General features: G+C 47.0%; 1 protein-coding gene across 8 annotated transcripts in view; it reads left to right on the top strand.

The window, feature by feature from the left end:
• The window catches only part of LOC135183393 (uncharacterized), a 76,839-nt gene that overhangs the window by 38,273 nt on the left and 18,173 nt on the right, over positions 1-20,393 (top strand). For 5 of the 8 annotated variants that reach the window (XM_064158341.1, XM_064158339.1, XM_064158340.1 and 2 more), the window contains exon 4: positions 14,900-14,953. The exons of 2 other annotated variants lie outside the window; for them this stretch is intronic. In XM_064158341.1, the coding sequence (XP_064014411.1) occupies positions 14,900-14,953 (54 nt within the window). Of the gene's footprint in view, positions 1-8,137; positions 8,507-14,899; positions 14,954-20,393 lie in introns of those variants that run through there. One more of the 8 variants, XM_064158344.1, reaches the window with a different exon arrangement.

The raw sequence follows: 20,393 nt of genomic DNA, 5'->3' as shown, positions 1-20,393 counted from the left end.
TACAGTTACGCTGCAAAGTCGTTAGGTAGTTCTGAGCAAATTGTGAAACCTTTCTGCTGTGGTTTGCCTGCGTATGTGAGTAGATAATATCAATAGTGTTGTCTTAGGGAGCCCTAATGCATTCCTCAAAATGCTTTTTGTTGCTAGGATGAGAAAGACCACCACAGAAGAGAAAAACATGTTGTGTTAACATTTGGATTTATCACTGCAGATACTGCACCCATTTGTCGTGTGAGTAGTTTCAGTGCATGATGAGTGAGCGCACCTTTGTCTTGACACTGAAAGTGAGCATGAATGTTTATCTGAGCTTAGCTGTGTAGTATCAAGCCAAACAATTGCTCTTCTGAATATTTTTTAATGCTGGCATTTTGTTTGGACTGAGTCTAGTAGGGCAATCAACACTGAGAGCTTTCTGTTGGGATGGTATTTGATCAATAAAGGCTGTGGGACGTCACTTGCAACATATAACCAAGGACCAGTGTGTGGCCTCTGGTGTGCTGGGGTCTGGACTTTGGGCTGCTATTGGCTCCAGGGTGAGATTTCCATATCCTTAGCACAGCTGGGCTTTGCCTGCCTCTCCAGGGCTTGACAAATAGCTTCTGGATAGAGAATGTGTGAGCTCATAGGACCTTTTCACCTCTTGATCTCCAATGTGAATCCAGGCCTTGTCACTTCCTAAAAATTGTTATCATATGTTTGCCCATCAGAGCTTTTCTTGGTGATGGAAAACCTGGTGCTGCTGAAAGTTTCATCAGCCTCTGGCCTGGCCCTTGATCTCCAGAGTGACTGTGTGGAGTTCAGGGGCCTGAATGCAATGTCTCACACTATTTCCTAAGGGGCCCTGTGCCAGAGCTTGTCTTTCTCAGGTGTAAAAGTTGGGCCATAGAAATTCTTTGTCCCAGGGTGCACTAGAGCACTTGTTGAAGCAATAGAGTTAAGGAAACTGTTGCAGAAGCCACTTGCACCATTATAGGATGAGAAGTCTTGCTTCTAGTAACTTCTTGCAATTTTGCTTTTATTTTCAGCCCCAGAAATACTCTACAACAGCTGTTCCTTCTGCCCAGAAGCCTCTGTGTGTCTCACCCCTGTCAGCACTTGGCACTGAGGCAGCCAGCAGAACAAATGCTGTGCCAGGCTGATGCGAGGCAATCCTAGCATGAGAAGATTTGAGGCTGAACATGATAGATTAGGTTAGTCCAGTCTACTTGCCTGCAAGGTTTTAGCTCTGTGACAGGAGGGCCTGCAGCTTGAGACACAGGCCCCATGAGTGGGTGATGGAGCATTTTAGAAGTGTATTTATTGTTCTTTGTGCCTTTAGGGGAGTTGAGGAGATGTTCTCTTCTGGTATGATGCCTGTTACAAAGACTTTTTGGCCCAGTGCCACCCAGATGATGTCTGTTTTACTGATTAAGGCATTTGTAGTCTTGACAGTGGCAGAGAGAGAGGGGGAATATGAAGGAAGGGTGCCATCTGGGAGGCAGATATCCACTAGGAAGGGTAGGGATGAGGGACCTCACCCTGCCCAAGTTGGTGATAACTGCCAGGCAGCAGATATCTCTGTCTCTGTTCCCTGGGTGGCTATCTAATCCATGCAAAACATGCTGTAGTGATAGCACATTGGTGCTGGTGGAGCTAGATGAATTGGAGTGTAAGAGCAGTGACCCATGTGGAACTTGGCTTAAGTGCTTCCTGGAAAGGGTAATGATTTTTGCTCCTTTCCTGAAGGAGGCAAATGAGTTGGCTGTGATTCACTTCACTGATGGTAAGGCTCATCTGCTTCCATGGTGCCAGCTGTGAACACCAAGGGCAAGGCAGGTAGGATAATCTAGTCCTATCCCTAAACTTTCAAGGTCTTTGTCACAGGTCAGAGGATGCTTTCAGAATGTGGTTGGAAGGGAACTGTTCTGCTCAAGCAGGGTCACCTGGAGCCAGTTCCCTAGGACTGTGGCCAGATAACTTTTTAATATTGCCTAGGGTGGAGGCTCTGCAACCTTCCTGAGCAACTTGTGGCAGTGCTTGGGCATCCTGAAAAGTGCTTCCTTGATGTTCAGAGGGCGTTTTGGTGTCCATTAGCCTTTTACAGGGCACTTGGAGCCACTAATAATCACCATCCAGCTTTTCTGGAGAGTCTGTTCTCTGTACATGGCTGAAATACAGACTGAATTGGTGTGCAAGTCTATGCCAGGCCATGACTGCTTTTGGTGTGACTCTAACATGGAGGTGTGTCTGGAGGGAGAAAATTTGGAGGAACAAAAGAAAGTGCTGCACCTGAAAGTGCCTGTCAGAATCTCTGCATGTGAATGGGTAAGATTGATGTCTTGACATCCAGCCTTTTTCTCTTAAAAGACAAGGGGAAATAATCCATAATAAACTAGTAAAAGGGAAAGCCAGTCTCCCGTACCTACTAGCAGTGATTTTTGGCTCATCACCAGCAGGCCACACAAAAATCACCTGGCAAAACCTGGAGATCCTAACTGCAGCAGCATCTCAACTGGTTAGAATGTGGTTTCAAGTGAGATGAACAGCAGTCACCAACTGGATGATGGGTTGGATCCCTTAAGGGTGGCTGTCCCAAGGACAGTCATCCTGCAGCACATCCCTGTTCTCCCTTGTGTTGGCTGTTGCAGGTTGGATCCCTTAAGGGTGGCTGTCCAAGGATAGTCATCCTGCAGCACATCCCTGTTCTCTCTTGTGTTGGCTGTTGCAGTTTCTTTTTGAAGGAGACTTTCCAAAGGACATCCCTGTTCTCTCTTGTGTTGGCTGTTGCAGTTTCTTTTTGAAGGAGACTTTCCAAAGGACACTTTGTTTTGTTTAATGTTTTGACACATTACAGTGCAGAAGGGTAATCCTGCTACATTTTCTTTCCCACTCTGTGAATTCAGCCCAAGTAGCCTTGAGGGCCTGGCAGATCAAAAAGTTTTGCTGTAAGCTGTTTATATCAGCAAGACCTGAAAAGTCAGGACCTTCTCTGCAGTGCTGTCCTTGCTTTGCCCAGCCTTGGTGTATCTGGACTGGGCTGCTTGGGTTGGGTCCATTGTAGCTGTTGAGTTGGCCCTTCCCACTCCTGCCTCAGCATGTGGCTCGTTATGATACAAATATCTCATCGTTGCCTAGGGAGAAAAGGAGTTTGCAGGCAGCTTTGCCATATGCCATCACTGCCCGTGCTGTATTTGGTCTGCAGATGAAAGGATCTCTTTTCAGGCCTGCAGGTTACATCTTTTGCTTAAGGTAGCAACCTCTGAAAAGGAGAAAACTTTACACTTTGCTACTTCAGGGTATCAGTGAGGTGATCTTGAGGAAACTGGAAAGGGTAAATGCCTATTCAGAACCTACTCCTTGGGTAGCTCAGAGAGCGTCTGATGGTCATGGCAGCTTCTTGCTTGCTTTTCTGGCTATCTCTTCTGCTCATTTCAGGCTTTGACCTAGAGGTTAGGCTTTTTTCTTTGGTTCATACACCACCACTACTAAGTGTTGAAGTCACAGCTTAAGCACTTGCACAAGTGACCAATCTCTTGGAAGCCAGCACCCACAAGATAACAGGGGCCTCTACTGCTTAAAAGTCAGAGAGTAAGAAACTTGTTTAAAGCACTACAGAAAACAACAGTAGGAAGGAATGGAAAACAAGATATTCCTTTTTTGCCTTTGCCTTTCACTGGCACTATTTTCTAAGGCAGGGCAACTTCCTTGTCTAGCATGGCTTGGCACTGGTGTTTGATAGGTGATGCAGGTGTGCTTTGCACTGTGTAGCTCCCTCATAGGGCACTGCCTGTGAGTGAGAAAGGAGGGAGGTGGTAGTGTGGATCTGAAGTGGCAGAAACAGGGTGGGTGTGTGATGGAGCAGACCGAACTGTTGGTGCTGGGCACTTGTGCTCCAGTTTTGCCACAGCAGAGTGAATGAGAGCAGCTTCTTCCAGAGCATATCCGAGGCTTGAAAATGTGGCAGCCATTAATCTTCAATAGACAGAAGCTGTCTAAGCTTGTAAGGCCAAGTCCACAACTAGAGTAAATGCTGTAGGAAACAGTGTGTTTTGAAACGAGGTTTGGCATGGCTACCAGCCTGGCTGTCCTTGGTGTGGGCTGGACTTCAGTGCAGGTTTTCTGCCTTAGCTCTGAATAGCCTCTCCATTGTTGGCTTACACAAGAACTGTACTGCTGGGCTCTGCTTCTGCTTTCTTTCAGCCTGTTGATGTGAATAGGAGTTTTGGGCATTGGTCCACAGCTCATCTCGCAAGAGGAAGCCCTCAATAGAAGCATCTACTTCTTACGTAGACGAAGACTGAGTTAAACCAGAGCTCTTCTCTAGAACTGTGTTCTCAGATACACATTTATTATTGAGGAGCAGTTGATTTTGAGGAAATAACAATCAATGAATCAGAGATGAACTCTTTTTCTCCATGCCAAGACCAATTAGCTAAAATTGTTCTCCACTCAAGGTTTCAGAGTCATAGGTGTCCTGGATGCCACAGGTGAATTTTAAAAGGCAGGAATGAAGATACTTAAGAGAATCTCAGTTAAGTTTGTTGGTTTTCCTAATTGAAAATGATCTTCTCAGTCTCCTGTTGGACTTTCTTTGCTCATGTAAAGTGATTTCTCTAGGAATGAACTTGGAAAACTGCAGATCCTCTGGAGTGTTAAGAGCTTAGTATCAATTAGAAGTTGTGGTCATGCTTATGCTAAATGGGCATGTGTTTTTAAAATTGTAGCATATCCTGCCAAGCTATGATTCCATCTTCTCACATTTGGTTAGGGAAAAAATAGGTTGAGCACTTACACAAAGGATGAACTCTTGAATTGCATACCTCTCAACCTTGTGTATCACTTCAGAAGCTCATCTGACACTCCTGTCTGGTGCTGTGGTGTTAGGGCATAATGATAGAATCAAACTGTCAGGATTAGAAGGCACCACAAGGATCATCTAGTTCCAACCCCACTGCCATGAGCAGGGACACCTCACACTAGATTAAGCAGTCTAGAACCTTATCCAGCCTGGCCTTAAACACCTCCAGGGATGAGGCTTCCACCAACTCCCTGTGTAATCCATTCCAGAGTCTCACCACCCTCATGGTGAAGGAGTCCCTCCTACTGTCCAATCTGAATCTACCCATTTCTAGCTCTGCACCATTCCTCCTGGTCCTATCACTACCTGACAGCCTAAAGAGTCCCTCCTCAGCTTTCTTGCAGGCTGTCTTAAGATAGTGGATGGTCACAATAAGGTCATGGTTAAGAAATAGGGAACCATTTAAGAAGTTTTCTAAATTGCAAAGCTAGTGGGGCTGTGCAGTTTGTAGCGTGTCAGAAACATCTTTAAATGGAGCCAGTCAGATGTCTCATCTTCTTACTGCTGTAGACTTGGTACTTGTGTGATGGTTTGGGTGTTCCCTCCCCACCCCACTTTGGAAATCACCCGGACTAGACTCAGCCAGCTCTGGAAATTGAATGAAGCTTATATTTACAGCTAGCACAATATACAAGCAGATATTTACAGTATATACAGTCATAGACAGAAATAGACAAGGGAAAAGGTAATACAGAAACACAACAGCCCTCCCAGAAACCTGAGTCCCCAGGAGGGGCTCTCAACCACTCCTTCACCTTCCCCTTACCCCAGTCCCAAGGAAGAATGGAGGTTCAGCCAGAGGTTAGGAAGCAAAGTGGGTTAGCCCAAAATGGAGGGTGAGGTTAGAGCGATGCAGCTCAGCCAGCAGCCTGAGTGAGAGTGGTGCCAAGCATTTATCTAATGTTTTTATTTCTTGTTCCTGCACATCTCAGCAAGCCTGTGAGTGAAGTAGACATCACCACTGTTTTCTTTCCACAGCCTGTAATCTAGTTCTTCTCACCAAAACATTCTAGCCTGCTTCAAACTAGCACAACTTGTTACAGCTGATGTGGTTTGCAGCTGGGGAAGCTGTCAAAGGTCAGGGAATGCCCTGGATTTGTTCAGGAAAGTGTGTTACTGCTCTTGTTTGCTGTATGTGCAGAGAAGACAGAGCACAACGTGTACTTGGCTAGATAAGACTGCACATTGAGCATACCTTCATGTAAGCCTTGAAACCTAAGCTGTAGTGCTTTGTTCAGAGCTCTAATTGCTATTGCAATTGGATTTTCATTGTAATTCTGAGTTTGCTGTGCTTCCAAATCAACCTCTTAATTTGTTTTTGATGTCACGTAATTTCTTCTCATCCCCTGAATAACAAGACCAGCACTATTAGTTTCTAAGTGTTGCCAGAGGAATGAGTGTAATTAGGAGCAGCAGAAATGGTGCTCTTGGAAAATGTTGGGTTTTTTTTTGAGCAGATAGACTTCTAGTATGACATCTTAGTATTCTTGTACCTCTTCATAATACACTTAATGTTCTTGTCAGCTCTGACTGCTACAAGAAGTGTGATGGTTTTGATGTGCTAATTCTTCTGGTCTGTGTTTTGCAGACTCTGACTAGTTAGGCTAAACATTCTATGGCAATACCCTAGAGAGGATTGAAATTGTAAACCACAAGAAGCTGAAAAAGTCTGATTATCTCCTGATGTGGCTGCTGGTAGGGTTAGAAAGGAGCAGTAACTACTGCTGCAACTATAAGCCTTGCCTATTTTGCTTAACTTGCTGCTTAAAGCTCTGTATGGAGTTGATAGAATTGCTCACTTGCATTCCAGATGCAAGCACCCAAGGCATTGAAGCACCCTCAAATGTAAATATGGCATGAATATTAAATAATACACTATTCTTGTGAGCCTCACCTCAAATACTGTGTCCAGTTCTGGGTATCCCCGTCGTAAGAAGGACACAGAGCTCTTGGAGGGCCAAAAAGATGGTTGAAACACATCTGCTGTGAGGATAGGCTGAGGGAGCTGGGGTTGTTCAGTGTAGAGAAGAGAAGAGAATCACAGAATCAAGCAGGTTGGAAGAGACCTCCAAGATCATCCAGTCCAACCTAGCACCCAGCCCTAGCCAATCAAATAGACCCTGGCATTAAGTTCCAAATCCAGTCTTTTCTTGAAGACCTCCAGGGATGGTGCCTCCACCACCTCCCTGGGCAGCCCATTCCAGTGCCAATCATTCTCTTTGCCAGCAACTTCCTCCTAACATCCAGACTAGACCTCCCCTGGCACAACTTGAGACTGCTTCCCCTTGTTCTGTTGCTGCTTGCCTGGGAGAAGAGATCAATCCCCACCTGCCTACAACCTCCCTTCAGGTAGTTGTAGACAGCAATGAGGTCCCCTCTGAGCCTCCTCTTCTCCAGGCTCTGCGCACCCCCAGCTCCCTCAGCCTCTCCTCATAGGGTTTGTGTTCCAGGCCCCTCACCAGCTTGGTTGCCCTTCTCTGGACACCTTCCAGTATCTCAACATCTCTCTTGAATTGAGGTGCCCAGAACTGGACACAGCACTGGAGTTGTGGCCTGACAGGGGCAGAATAACCTCCCTTGTCTGTTGTGTTTGGGTGTTTTTTTTTTGAGAATCCCCACTAAGACCCATTCTTTGGCTAAGAATGTGGGGGGAAAAAAGAAAGGTGCTTATTCCAGATTCTCCCCAGACAAACCCTTTGATCTCCACTGGATGTTTTCTGTAATGAATTAGGTAGAGTTTGTGTGGGGTTTATACCTCTTGAGAAAGTCACCTATGCTAGCTGTACTCTGTAGGACAGGCTCTTGGGCTGAGAAATGGTATTCAGGGCCAAGAAGTAATCCTTTAAAACATAAATACTTGATATCAACATCTAAAACATTCAGACTGGCTCAAACCCATTAATAAATTGGCTCCAAAAACTATACTTGAAACAAATTTGAGCTGTTGCTTGGGTTTTTTTTGTCTTTGCTTTCCATGTCTACAGCTGCTCTTTCTTCTGCCAGGGCAAACCTGGGCAAGTATGCAGTGTCTCCTGGGAATCTGTTGTCATGGATGCTTGGCTGTTCACTTTCTGGTTAGTATGCATGAGGCCTTGTGAGCTGCAGAGAGCCTGCAGAGTGTCTTGTAGTTTTTCCAGTTAGCTGAGGATGATACAAAGGTAATCTGGCACACACTGGTGGAAGCACCTGTGTCCTTTGGATTTGGATCAGCCATTTGTGGATTCCTTTCTTTGTGTCCCTGTACCCTCACAGCTGACAGCTTTCACTGACTCTTTTTTCTTTCTTCTTCTTCTTTCCCAGGGTGTACAGCTGAGTGACTTTCAGAGCCCTCGATGGGTCTCTCTACTTAAAGGGAAACTGTTTACTCTTTTGCATGACTTGTACTGATCTATTAACCTGACTTGTGCTAAAATCTTAAGCCCTTCATGGTGTGCTTGGTGGCAGTGTTTAAGCAGCAAATGGTGGAAGTGTCTACTTATTTCAAGCCCTTGGCACTGCCATCTCCTGTATGCTGCAGCAGCAGTACTGTGGGGCAGCAGAATAAAGTGCAGGAGGCTGTGTGGAAGCACAAAGCCTGTGGGGAGGGGAGGCTCTGGAGTCATGTCTGAGTCAGGACCTTGGTTAATAGTCACAAGCTGGGACTGCAGAAGGGAGACAAACTGTAAGAGATATCAGATGATACTTAAGGCTAGACTGGATGCTCCCTGTGGACAGCTTTGGAGCCAAGGCCAGAAATGAAGGGAGGAAACAGTCACATTGGCAAGCCTGAATTAAAAGCCTTGTAAGCTTTTACCATGCCTGCCAGCTGTGAAACTAGACCTCCTGTCCCTTCATGCCACTCCTCCTCTCTTTCCAGGCTCTGCTGAGCAGGAGGGGCAAGCTGAGCAGTTGAACTTTGGTAATTTTGGCATGTGCAGATGAGTGATAGAGAATGAATGAATCCTGCCCCTCTGCTTGTTTTTGTTGCTCCACAGGTGCTGGAGTTTTTGGTCGGGTCTGTTTCCTACACACAGTGCTTTGTGTTTTTTCCAGGCCTCAAAGAAAACTCAGCAAAGGATTTGGGAATGGCAGGGAGTGAACATACGAGCTATCAGATGTTCCCTGCAGACCAGCAGACTTAGACTCAGTGGCTGCTGAGCCAGAGATACTCCATACAGAGCGTTCACTTCCTCCATCTCCAAATTCAAATCCAAGTGCTAGTGGTGAAAGGGGCATGGCAAATCTGGGCTATTGTATCTGTGCCTAGGGAAACGTGGCTTCTTCACAGGTCCAGAGGGTATCCAGAGACCATATGCCACAAAGGCAGCAGAGGACTGCAGTCACCTACAGACAGGCAGTGTTTGCTTAGAGTGTCTGTGTAAGTAGGTGGCTGTGTCTTCAGTAACTGTGGCTCTAGTGTGATAGTAACAGAGAGCACCAAAAAGCAGCTTGCAATGTTAACAGTTTTATCTTCTCTCTGGACATTGAGAGCAGTGGGGCTTCAAAGTGCACTGCTAGGTGGCAGACCTGGCTGGACAAGATTTAGCTCACACTCCTCTGTAGCAGCCATTGACCAGGCCCAGCAGCCTGGTCCCACTCTGCAGTGATATAGCTGATCTGGCCGAGGGGATGCTTACAGTTGACACCAAGTTGGGAGAATGTGTTGATATGTTAGAGGGCAGGAGGGCTCTGCAGAGGGACCTGGACAGGCTGGATAGATGGGCACAGTCCAGTGCTGCGAGTTTTAACAAGGCCAAGTGCTGGGTTCTGCACTTTGGCCACAATAGCCCCATGCAGCACTACAGGAGAACAAGCTGCTGACCATAAAAAGAGTCTTCTGAATGTCCTCAGAATTGTAGAGGGAAAAATTCATGGTGAGCCCCAGGAAGCCAAGCTTCTGGTCACAGGCTCACAGGATGTTAGAGGTTGGAAATGACCCAAGGAGATCATCAAGTCCAACCCCCTGCTAGAGCAGGGGGGACAGAGTGACTGGAGAGGCCGGGGACAGGGTGATTGGAGAGCAGCCAGGCAGAGAGAGACCTGAGCCAATGTTGTGCCCAGGTGGCCAAGGAGGCCAATGGCATCCTGGCCTGTATCAGGAATAGTGCAGCCGGCAGGACAAGGGAAGTTCTTCTGCCCTTGTACTTAGCACTGGTCAGGCCACATCTTGAGTCCAGTTCTGGGCTCCTCAATTCAAGAGAGGTGTTGAGATACTGGAACGTGTCCAGAGAAGGGCAACAAAGCTGATGAGGGGCCTGGAACACAAACCCTGTGAGGAGAGGCTGAGGGAGCTGGGGGTGTGCAGCCTGCAGAAGAGGAGGCTCAGGGGTGACCTCATTGCTGTCTACAACTACCTGAAGGGAGGCTGTAGCCAGGTGGGGGTTGGTCTCTTCTCCCAGACAACCAGCAACAGAACAAGGGGACACAGTCTGAAGTGGTGCTGGGGAGGTCCAGTCTGGATGTTAGGAGGAAGTTGCTGCCAGAGAGAGTGATTGGCATTGGAATGGGCTGCCCAGGGAGGTGGTGGAGGCACTGTCCCTGGAGGTATTCAAACAAAGGCTGGATGAGGCACTTAGTGCCATGGTCTAGATGAGTGGCTAGGGCTGGGTGCTAGGTTGGACTGGATGATCTTGGAGGTCTCTTTCAACCTGCTTGATTCTGTGATCAGCCTTCTGCTGTGACTGGGGTGCAGCTTCTCCTCAGCTTGTAACGTTTCTTCCCTGGGCTCATTTTCTGGGAAACAAAGCCAGGTGCTCTCTCCGTTTCTTTATCTGTTTTCTGTGATAGGCATTCAAGCTTCATCTGCCTTCTTCCTGGAAGACTCTGGGCAACTGGAAAACTGGCTTGATGGGGTTAACAGCATGGAAGTAAACCAAGACTCATGGAGATGAGACTCTTTGTTAATGCTTGAATCTCTGTATCCTGTCAAGAGAGATAAACAAGTGGCAGACACCTCCATGACTTCAGTCATAGTGCTCCTGCCCTTCTGAGGAGTGTCCTTGGCATAACTCCTGAAAAGGAGGGTTCTGGCCCACTTGAAGTTCTCCTGTAGGTCTGGGTTTTTTTCAGTTCAGTTACAGCACTGTTATTCACCACAGACTTCTTTTAAAATTTGAAATATTTTTTATTAAAGAAGTGAAAATCCCTGCAAAATGCTGCAGACAGCAAGCTGATGGTATACCAGTATGTAACACTCCATGGAGCCTGCTGATTTGTACTGAATTTTCTGGATGTTTAGCCTTAAAATCTTCCAGTTTGGCCTTATTTCTAGTGTGAGGTGTAGCTCTTGTGTCCTCAAAAAGACTTTCCACGTTTCCTTAGTCATGTAATTTCCTTCTTTTCAGTAGAAGCCTCCACACATCATGAAATAAACTTTGCTTCATACTAATAATAGTGCTCCCAAGCTGTAGGGTTCAGCTTTGATGCCAGTGATTTTGTTGGTCACCAGCAGGAGGGACTTTTTAATGGAAATAGGGAAGGCAGAACACAGATGCTGTCTCTTTCTTCCATTTCCTTTTGGGCAGGTGGAAATAAGAGTCTCAGAAACCAAACTCCAAGGTTTATTCTTAGCTCTGCTACAAATATTCTCCATGGCCATCAGCATATCTCTCTCTTCTCTTCTTGTACAGGGCTCCCAAAAAAGTAAGGAAATAAAACAGCACTTCCAGCTTGCCATAGTAGTTAGGAATAATCCCAGGTTTACTCTAAACTGATTGTGAGCTTTCTTACAGGCCATTCTCCCTGCCTTAGGCTACTGCAAGTCACATAGCCAAATCAATGTTATTTCATCTCTGCCTTGAATCTATGTAAGTAGGAGTCAGTGAGTTCCTGTGTCTGATGGCTGGCTTATGACACGGAGGTCTCCAGAGAGGATGAAGAGAAGCTGCTGTGGAAAGTCCCTGGCTGTTGCTAGGCAGCGCTGCATTTTAGCTTCCCTGTCCAAAAGTCTGTGCTCAGTTATGGCAAGGAAAGGGAGAACTGAGAGATGGAAAAACTATGCAAAGATGCTTGACTGAGTTTTTATAAAGCAGGGAGTGTGTGGCTGGAGGATGAAATCAGTTTGTTTAAATATAATAAGATTTGGTAACTGGCCTTCTGCTATTCATGCTCAGCTGCATGATCATTTGAATGGTGCTCCCTCTCTTTGTTTTGTCTCTGATGGTCTTGGACCCTTATAATGAAGCTAGAAGACTACAGCACTAACAGTCTTGCTCTGCTTCCAGTCTAAGTGGATGTAGGAAGCTCTAGCCATTGCAGAGTTTCCTCTGCTGAAGTCTGTGGTCCAGGTCTACAGTCTGTGGATGAGAGGATGTCATGTCTTCATTTTGCTGCCAAGCTCAAGCAGCACATCAGGGATTATGTAGGGAGTTCTGCTCTTGCTGCACAATGCAACTGTTTTGAAATGCAACAATAGTGTAAATAATATTAAGAGCTTTATGGTTAGCACTTACTGAAACAGCATCATTAAAAGAGCACCTCTGTTTTCTGCCAGATGCCTGGAATCTGAGGTACAGCTGAGTACTTGACTTTCTCTTGGTGGAATCTGGCTGGTTGTCCATCCACCCACAGGCCAGTTCAAACTTTTCAGTCAGTCTTGGTCATAGCCTTGTAACTTCTGCTTCTGTTGTTCTTTGTGCTTTAGTAGAAAGCTAAGATGAGTAAATCTAAGGCCTTGCTGCCTCTGCTAATTTGCACTTGGGAAATAATATTTTGTTGTTGCACCTCGATGGAGTTCTTTGGGATCTGTGGAAGGGAGCTCCCTAGCCACTGGAACCTGCTGGATTGTACTGTAAAGGTGGTGTACTTGCTCCCTGGCCAACAGAATTGCTTAAAGATACTTTACACTGTCCAGTAGAGGCCCCTGCTGTGCTACTGAGGCATGGAGGAATTTGGTTTCACTCCAGCCTTGGAAGTTCAGCTGAGGTACTATTGCAAAGCTCAGCCATATAGCAGGCTGGATAAGTTGAGAATCTTGCCTGAAGTCATGGAGCTTGTGGTCAAACAGAACGTGGCAGGATATGTCCCCCTGGAACAGGGCTCTTCCTCTAACGGATGGAGCATGAAATCCAGAGTCCTGATTCTCGTTGCTCGACCCTGCTCTGTCTTGTGCATTCTATGCCACTGATGGGCTGGGAGCTTAAGGGATCTAGCTTACCCTTTCATGTCCCCACCAGCCAACACCTCACAGCAGTCCAAGAAAAGCTTATGGTGAGATGAAAACTTCACAAGACCTCACAACTCCTCACTTAGCCCATCCCTGCACCCTGGGGTGTGTCAGCTCCACCAAGTTCTCCCTGCTCTTCAGTCTTTTCGCTGTGTGGTTATGGCTGCCTCACTGTGTGAAGCAGTAACCTCACAATGAACACCAGCCTTACAAATAACTGGCTGCCCTGCAGCCTGACTGGGAATGCAGCCCCATCTTATTTTGCAGGAATTACTTAATTGGGCAGCCTGGGATTGGGTTAATTCAGTCCAGCAGTTCCCTTTGTCGGTTTGTTTTTTTCTGGGGGGGGACATTGTTTGTGTTATTGTTGTGGGGTTTTTTGTTTGCTTGTTTTTTTAAATGAGTTCTCAGGACTTCCTTTACTGTGTTATTTTTAACTTGTCTTCTTCTGAAAAAAAGCAGGAAGGCAACAAGCAAAAGGGGAGAGGGAGGAGAGAGATCTCACTATTTACCATCCATATTGGTAAATTGGTTGGATGCCTTTCCACAAGTCTTCTGTGTAAGGAACTTGATATGAAAAACACTTCAGTTGCTTTCCTAAAGCATGGGAGGGGAAGAGTTTTCCTGCACTTCACAAAACTTTCCAAAGTGTAGAAAACAGGAGCTAGGAAAATCTCTTTCTTTCAAAAGCTTATGGAGAAGTTTTCCTGACACCTCCATCACCAGTTTTTTCACTAGGAAAAATGTTATTTAAATAGATGAAGTGTTGTCTTAAAGACTTCTTTCTACTTTGAGTTGGGTTTTTTGGGGAATTTGTTTAATGGGAAAGTGATTTCATTCACTTGCCAACTTTCAAAGAAGTGCCTCAGAACTGGGATAGATATTCAGCCCACCTGTCTATTTCTGTTGTTACACAGTAGTTGCTGTTTTGTGTTTGCAAAGTGGTGTGGTTCATATGCTGTGACAACTTTAATGTCTCTTCCAGTGTATGGCAAAGGATTTTATGCCTGTGAGCAGGTGCTTCCTACCTTGGTTTTGAATTCTAAATAAATAATGAAAATAACTGTTGAATAATGGAGGCATTTACATGAAATAGATTGTGCTGGAATGTGTCCAGAGAAGGGCAACCAAGCTGGTGAAAGGCCTGGAACACAAACCCTATGAGGAGAGGCTGAGGGAGCTGGGGGTGTGCAGCCTGGAGAAGAGGAGGCTCAGGGGGGACCTCATTGCTGTCTACAACTACCTGAAGGGAGGCTGTAGCCAGGTGGGAGTTGGTCTCTTCTGCCAGGCAACCAGCGATAGAACAAGGGAATGCAGTCTCAAGTTGTGCCAGGGGAGGTCTAGTCTGGATGTTAGGAGGAAGTTGTTGGCAAAGAGAGTGATTGGCATTGGAATGGGCTGCCCAGGGAGGTGGTGGAGTCCCTTATCCTGGAGGTGTTCAAGCAAAGCCTGGCTGAGGCACTTAGTGCCATGGTCTGGTTGATTGGCTAGGGCTGGGTGCTAGGTTGGACTGGATGATCTTGGAGGTCTCTTCCAACCTGCTTGATTCTATGATTATTTTTCTTCATAAAAACTAGAGAACTCACCTGCTTTAGGGCAAAGTCTAACGACTAAGTGACAGAAATTAGGAAGAAGCCTCCTTTTAGGTTGTTGTTGTATCTCTGTGGGATTTCTTGTACACTATTTCAAAACCCAAGGAATCAGCTACTGCTAGGAGAGACTGTACAAGTTGGGTAGAACAGTCTCAACTTGATTACTTGGTAGCCACCTCTGGTAATTCTTAGTCTTTCATATTTTGCTTCAGCACCCTTCCATCTTGTTTGCTAATTAAGTGCTGATGAAAAGAGATTCCCTACAGTATCCCTCTTTCTGTTCCCTTGTGCTACTGCACTAATCCCTGGATTCTGTTTCTCTTTCAGAAAATGCTGCTTAAGAAGAGCTGTGGAACGAAGACTAGAGTTATTAAAATCCATGTAAGTTCCCCTTTTCAGCAGCAGTTCCTTCAGCTTTCCACATATGTCTAAATGTGCTGGATTCTCTTTTAACATCTGTGCCCAGACTATTTATGGAGTTTTCCTGTGGCTTGATCAGCTGCGTAACAGAAGTTGCTAGTCTGAAGTATAGACTATAGTTGCAATTCAGTTTGGCTTTTCTGTTTAGGACACCACAGGTTCAAAGCTTTCCTGGAGTTAAAGTCTGCCTCCCCTCCTGTAAGTTCATACAGAGATGTCATTTCCATCCTTCTTGACCCAAGGAAGTGCTGATCTGAAGTAATAAATCATAGAATGGTTTAGGTTGGAAGGGACCTGGAATATCATCCAGTTCCAACCCCCTGCCATAGGCAGGGACACCTCCCACTAGAGCAGGTTGCTCAAGGCCTCATCCAACCTGGCCTTGAACACCTCCAGGGAGGGAGAATTTACAGTCTTTGTGGGCAACCTGTGCCAGTGTCTCACCACCCTCACTGTAAAGAACTTCTTCCTAACATATAGTTTAAGTCTCGTCTCTGCCAATTTAAACCCATTACAAGACCTCTCCAGCCTTGTTGTAGGCCCTCTTCAGATACTGGAAGGCTACTACAAGGTCTCCTCAAACCCTTCTCTTCTCAAGGCTGAAGAGCCCCAACTCTCGTAGCCTGTCCTCATAGCAGATCTGCTCCAGCCCTCTGAGCATCTTCATGGCCTCTCTGGACTCACTCTAACAGTTCCATGTCCTTTTTGTGTTGGAAGCTCCAGAACTGCACACAGTACTCCAGATGGGGTCTGATGAGAGCAGAGTAAAGGGGCAGAATCCCCTCCCTTGCCCTGCTGGCCACACTGCTCTTACTGCAACCCAGCACACGGTTCCTGTCTGGGAACTGCTGGATCATGTTGAGCTTTTCATCAACCCAGACCTCCAGATCCTTCTCCTCAGAGTTGCTCTCAGTCATTCACCACACAGCCTATGTTTGTGCTTGAGACTGGGCAGGACCTTACACTTGGCCTTGTTGAATTTCATGAGGTTGGCCTGGGCCCACTCTCCAGCCTATCCAGGTCCCTCTGGATGGATCCCTTCTCTCTAGCAAGTTGACTGTGCCACACAGCTTGGTGTCGTCTGCAAACTTGCTGTGGGTGCACTCAACTGCTCTGTCCATATCACTGATAAAGATGTTAAACAGCAGTGGTCCCAGAACTGACCTCTGAGGGATGCCATTTGTCCCTGGTCTCCAGGTGGACATTGTAACCTTGATCACCACTCTCTGCATCTGACCATCCAGCAGTGTTCCACCCATCAAGTCCCTGTTTTTCCTGATTGGTGACCAGGCTGTCGTGTGGGATAGAGTCAAATGTCTCAGGTCCAGGTAGTGGTCAGTAGAAGTGAAGAGGTACTGGTAGATAGCTGCAGAAATGGGACTCTACCTACATGGTGCCCTGGAATCTGCAGAAGTGTGTAACATGTGGGACTGAATGGTGGCAGATGAGAGGTGGATTGCTTAGATGGTGTTGTAGGTTTGCTCAATTCTGCTTGTGCTGTTTGCACCTCTAAGTCTTTGTCTTTTAGTATCCCATCCCCTGACTCTTCAGCCAACACTTGTCTGCTTTGTGGGTACCTTAACTTTCTTTTAACCAGTGCTGCGAGAGAGGTGTGTGTGACCTTGCATACCTCAGCCAAAACAAATGCCTTGGTCCACTAAGCCCTGTACAATCCTTCATGTTTGTGATACACATGATAAATCAGGCCAGGGGGAAGAAGACTGATGTCCTTGGTGATAAAGCTGCTACTTTCACTGCAGTAATTACAGCTTTGCAAGAGGGATGAATGGCAGAATCCTTCAGGGTTTATACCTTGCTCAGCAGGAGATAGGACTGATGCCTTTGTATACCCAGAAGTGCTACTGCTTATGAGCATGCTGTTAGTGCCCCTGCCTCTCACAGCATTGTGGGTGAATTTGAAATTTGAGAGGAGAAGGAGCAGGTAGATTTGGATGGAGCCTTGTGCAGAGCTGTGCTGTATTTCTCCAAGAGAAGTGTGGCCAGCAGGTCGAGGGAAGTGATTCCCCCTCCTCTGCTCAGCACTGGTCAGACCCCACCTGGAGTGCTGCATCCACTTCTGGAGCCACTATTACAAGAAGGATATGAATGTGCTGGAAGGTGTCCAGAGAAGGGCCATGAGGATGATCAGAGGGCTGGAGCACCTTTCCTGTAAGGAGAAACTGAGGGAGTTGGGGCTGTTCAGTCTGGAGAGAAGGCTCCCAGTTGACTTTACTATTGCCTTTCAGTGTCTTGAGAGGGCTACAAGAAAGCTGGGGAGGGACTCTTTAGGCTGTTAGGTAGTGATAGGACTAGGGGGAATGGAGCAAAGCTAGAAATGGGTAGGTTCAGACTGGATGTAAGGAAGAAGTTCTTCACCATGAGGGTGGTGAGACCCTGGAATGGGTTGCCCAGGGAGGTGGTGGAAGCCCCATCCCTGGAGGTGTTTAAGGCCAGGCTGGATGAGGCTCTACACAGCTTGATCTAGTGTGAGGTGTCCCTGCCCATGGCAGGGAGGTTGAAGCCAGATGATCCTAGTGGTCCCTTCCAATCCTGACTGATTCTATGATTCTAACTCCTTATATGCCCTCTGCTAGAGTACTTCAGTCTGGCGTTCCAGCAGCCCCATAATGACCTGATACTTCTGACAGAACAATTAATCCTGTCAGGAGTATGCATTATCTTGTGCTCTTGTCTGGATTGTTTTCAGTGGAACTTTCTCCTTCAGTGCCTCTCCAGCTCTCTCCAGTCTGTGCCTGCTCTTTAGGCCTGCTGGCAGTATAACACTGCAGCAGTGTTTTAGAGCAACTTGTTGATCACCTTTCTTTATTCCTGCCCAATGTTTTTTTGCTGTCCCTGGGCTGCAGCTATTTCCAGTGCTTGGTCCCTGGAATTTGAGCAATGTCTCAGTGGGGTGGCTTTTCCCTGACACCTTGAGCTCATTACTGTGGCTTACCTTTGTGTCTCTGAAGAATCTGAGAGGTAGAATTATCCCTTTGCTGCCTACTGAGCCCATGTCAGTGTGTGCTAAAATAAACAGTGGAAGCTGAGAGTACACCCATCTGACAGATGGCACAGAATCCATGCTTCTCTGGCCAGCCTTGCCCAGCTGGGACAGCACATTGTACCTGAGGCACTTGTGTGCTTCCCATGGTGATAAGGCACTTCATGATCTCTTGTTGGGCTGTCGTGGTTCAGAGCTGTTAGGAAAAGGAGCAGTTTTTGCTTCCATTTTTCAAAGGAGTGCTCACTTTTGCATACTCGACTTGGAAAGGAGGCAGTGGGTCCTTGGGAGGAGAATACCTTGCCAAAGTGCCTCAGCTCTGGAAGCAATTGAAGAGGGGCCAATACTTCTAAAAGATGTTGTGCTCTCATCATATAAAGAGAACCTTCAACCCAGCCAGTGAGACATGCTTGGCACTGAGTTCCTTCTCTGTGTTGCCCAGCAGCAGGACAAGGGGTAATTGGCACAAGTTGAAACGCAAGAAATTCAGGTTGCCCAGAGAAATTGTGGAGTCTTTATCCATGGAGATATTCAAAACATGCCAGGACACTGTTTTGGGCAACATGTTTTTGCTGCCCTGTTCTGAGGAGGGGGGTTGAACCCCTCTGTAGAGGTGCCTGCTAATGTCAACCATTCTGTGATTTCTGACTCTTGTCCAACACTCAGTAATGGATTTGGAGCACACTAGCAACCTTAATTCACTTGGGAGGGCCATTCTGAGGCCAAACTGAATGTGGCCTTTTGTAAACAATGATAGCAGGCAAGGTGAGAGGTGTGGCATTCTATTGCTGAGGCTCAGAGGACACAGGGTCAGTGTTGGAACTTTGCATTGTAGTGAGGGTGGAAGGAAGGATGGATCTCTGATAGCAATTGAGTGGATGATCTTATACAGGAGAAACCAGTCAGCTGTGTGTCTGAGCAGGCAGTGAGGGGGATTAGGAACTGGTTACAAAATAGAGTTCAAAGAGTGGTGATCAGTGGTGCCAGATCCAGCTGGAGAGCTGTAACTAGTGGAGTCCCACAGGGATCAGTGCTGGGTCCGGTGCTGTTCAGCATCTTCATCAATGATATTGATGAGGAGACAGACAGACAGTGTCTGCTCAGCAAGTTTGCTAATGACACCAAACTGGGAGGCTTGGTGGATACAGCTGAAGGCACTGTGGCCATCCAGTGAGACTTGGATGGGCTGAAGAGCTGGACACAGAGGAACCAAATGAAGTCCAACAAAGACAAGTGCAGAGTCCTGCATCTGGGGAGCAATAATAAACTGCACCAGTTCAGGCTGGGAGGTGATCTGCTGGAGAGCAGCCCTGTGGAGAGGGATCTGGGGGCCCTGATGGATAACAAGTTACCCATGGCACAGCCATGTGCCCTTGTGGCCAAGAAGGCCAATGGGATCCTGGGGTGTATTAAGAAGAGTGTGTCCAGCAGATCAAGGGAGGTTCTCCTCCCCCTCTACTCTGCCCTGGCGTGACCTCATCTTGAGTACTGCATTCAGTTTTGGGCTCCCCAGTTCAGGAGGGACAGGGATCTACTGGAAAGGGTCCAGTGGAGGGCTATGAGGATGATGTGGGGACTGGAGCAGTGCCTGATGAGGAGAGGCTGAGGGACCTGGGGCTTTTTAGTCTGGAAAAGAGACGACTGAGAGGGAATTTAATAAATGTCTATAAATGTCTGAGGGCTGGGGGTCAGGAATGAGGGGACAGGCTCTGCTCACTTGCTCCCTGTGATAGGACAAGGAGCAATGGATGTAAGCTGCAGCACAGAAGGTTCCACTTCAACACAAGGGGAAACTTCTTTACTGTAAGGGTCACAGGCACTGGCACAGGCTCTCCAGAGAGGTTGTGCAGTCTCCTTCTCTGGAGACTTTCGAGGCCTGTCTGTATATGTTCCTGTGTGACCTGGGCTAGATTGTATGGCTCTGCTGTGGCAGGGGAGTTGGACTCGATGGTCTCTTTGGGGCCCTTCCACCCCCTGACATCCTGTGTGATCCTGTGAACAGGAAACATTGTTTGCTCGTGTTGCTGTACCCCTGAAAACCCTGAAGTGTGAGTGCTCCTGTTTTGGCATAGGTGAAGACCGTGCAGTCTCTTCCTGAACTGAGGCGGGCAGTGACATCCAGACAGTGTAAAGCTGGTTAGAGACACAGTGAGTGAACTGATTTGAGGGGCAGGCAGAATACCTGATAGTTTATGCTGGGAGTTTGAAGCAGAGGAACTCTGCTTCCTCCGCCCATTTCTCCTGCTGCTGGATCACATGAAGGAGAAAGGATTATGCTTATCTGCTTCATCCAGGAGGGAATGATGGCAATGACCTGATAGTAACATCAGTAAAGCCTTATTGCACTGTTCTTGCTGGGAACAGTGTCTGCTGTGGCTGTGAGGGAACATGTACATTGAA

This window comes from Pogoniulus pusillus, chromosome 18 (genome assembly GCF_015220805.1).
Source record: "Pogoniulus pusillus isolate bPogPus1 chromosome 18, bPogPus1.pri, whole genome shotgun sequence".
In the NCBI taxonomy this organism is placed as follows: Eukaryota; Metazoa; Chordata; class Aves; order Piciformes; family Lybiidae; genus Pogoniulus; species Pogoniulus pusillus.
This window is presented reverse-complemented; position numbering and strand designations above follow the sequence as displayed.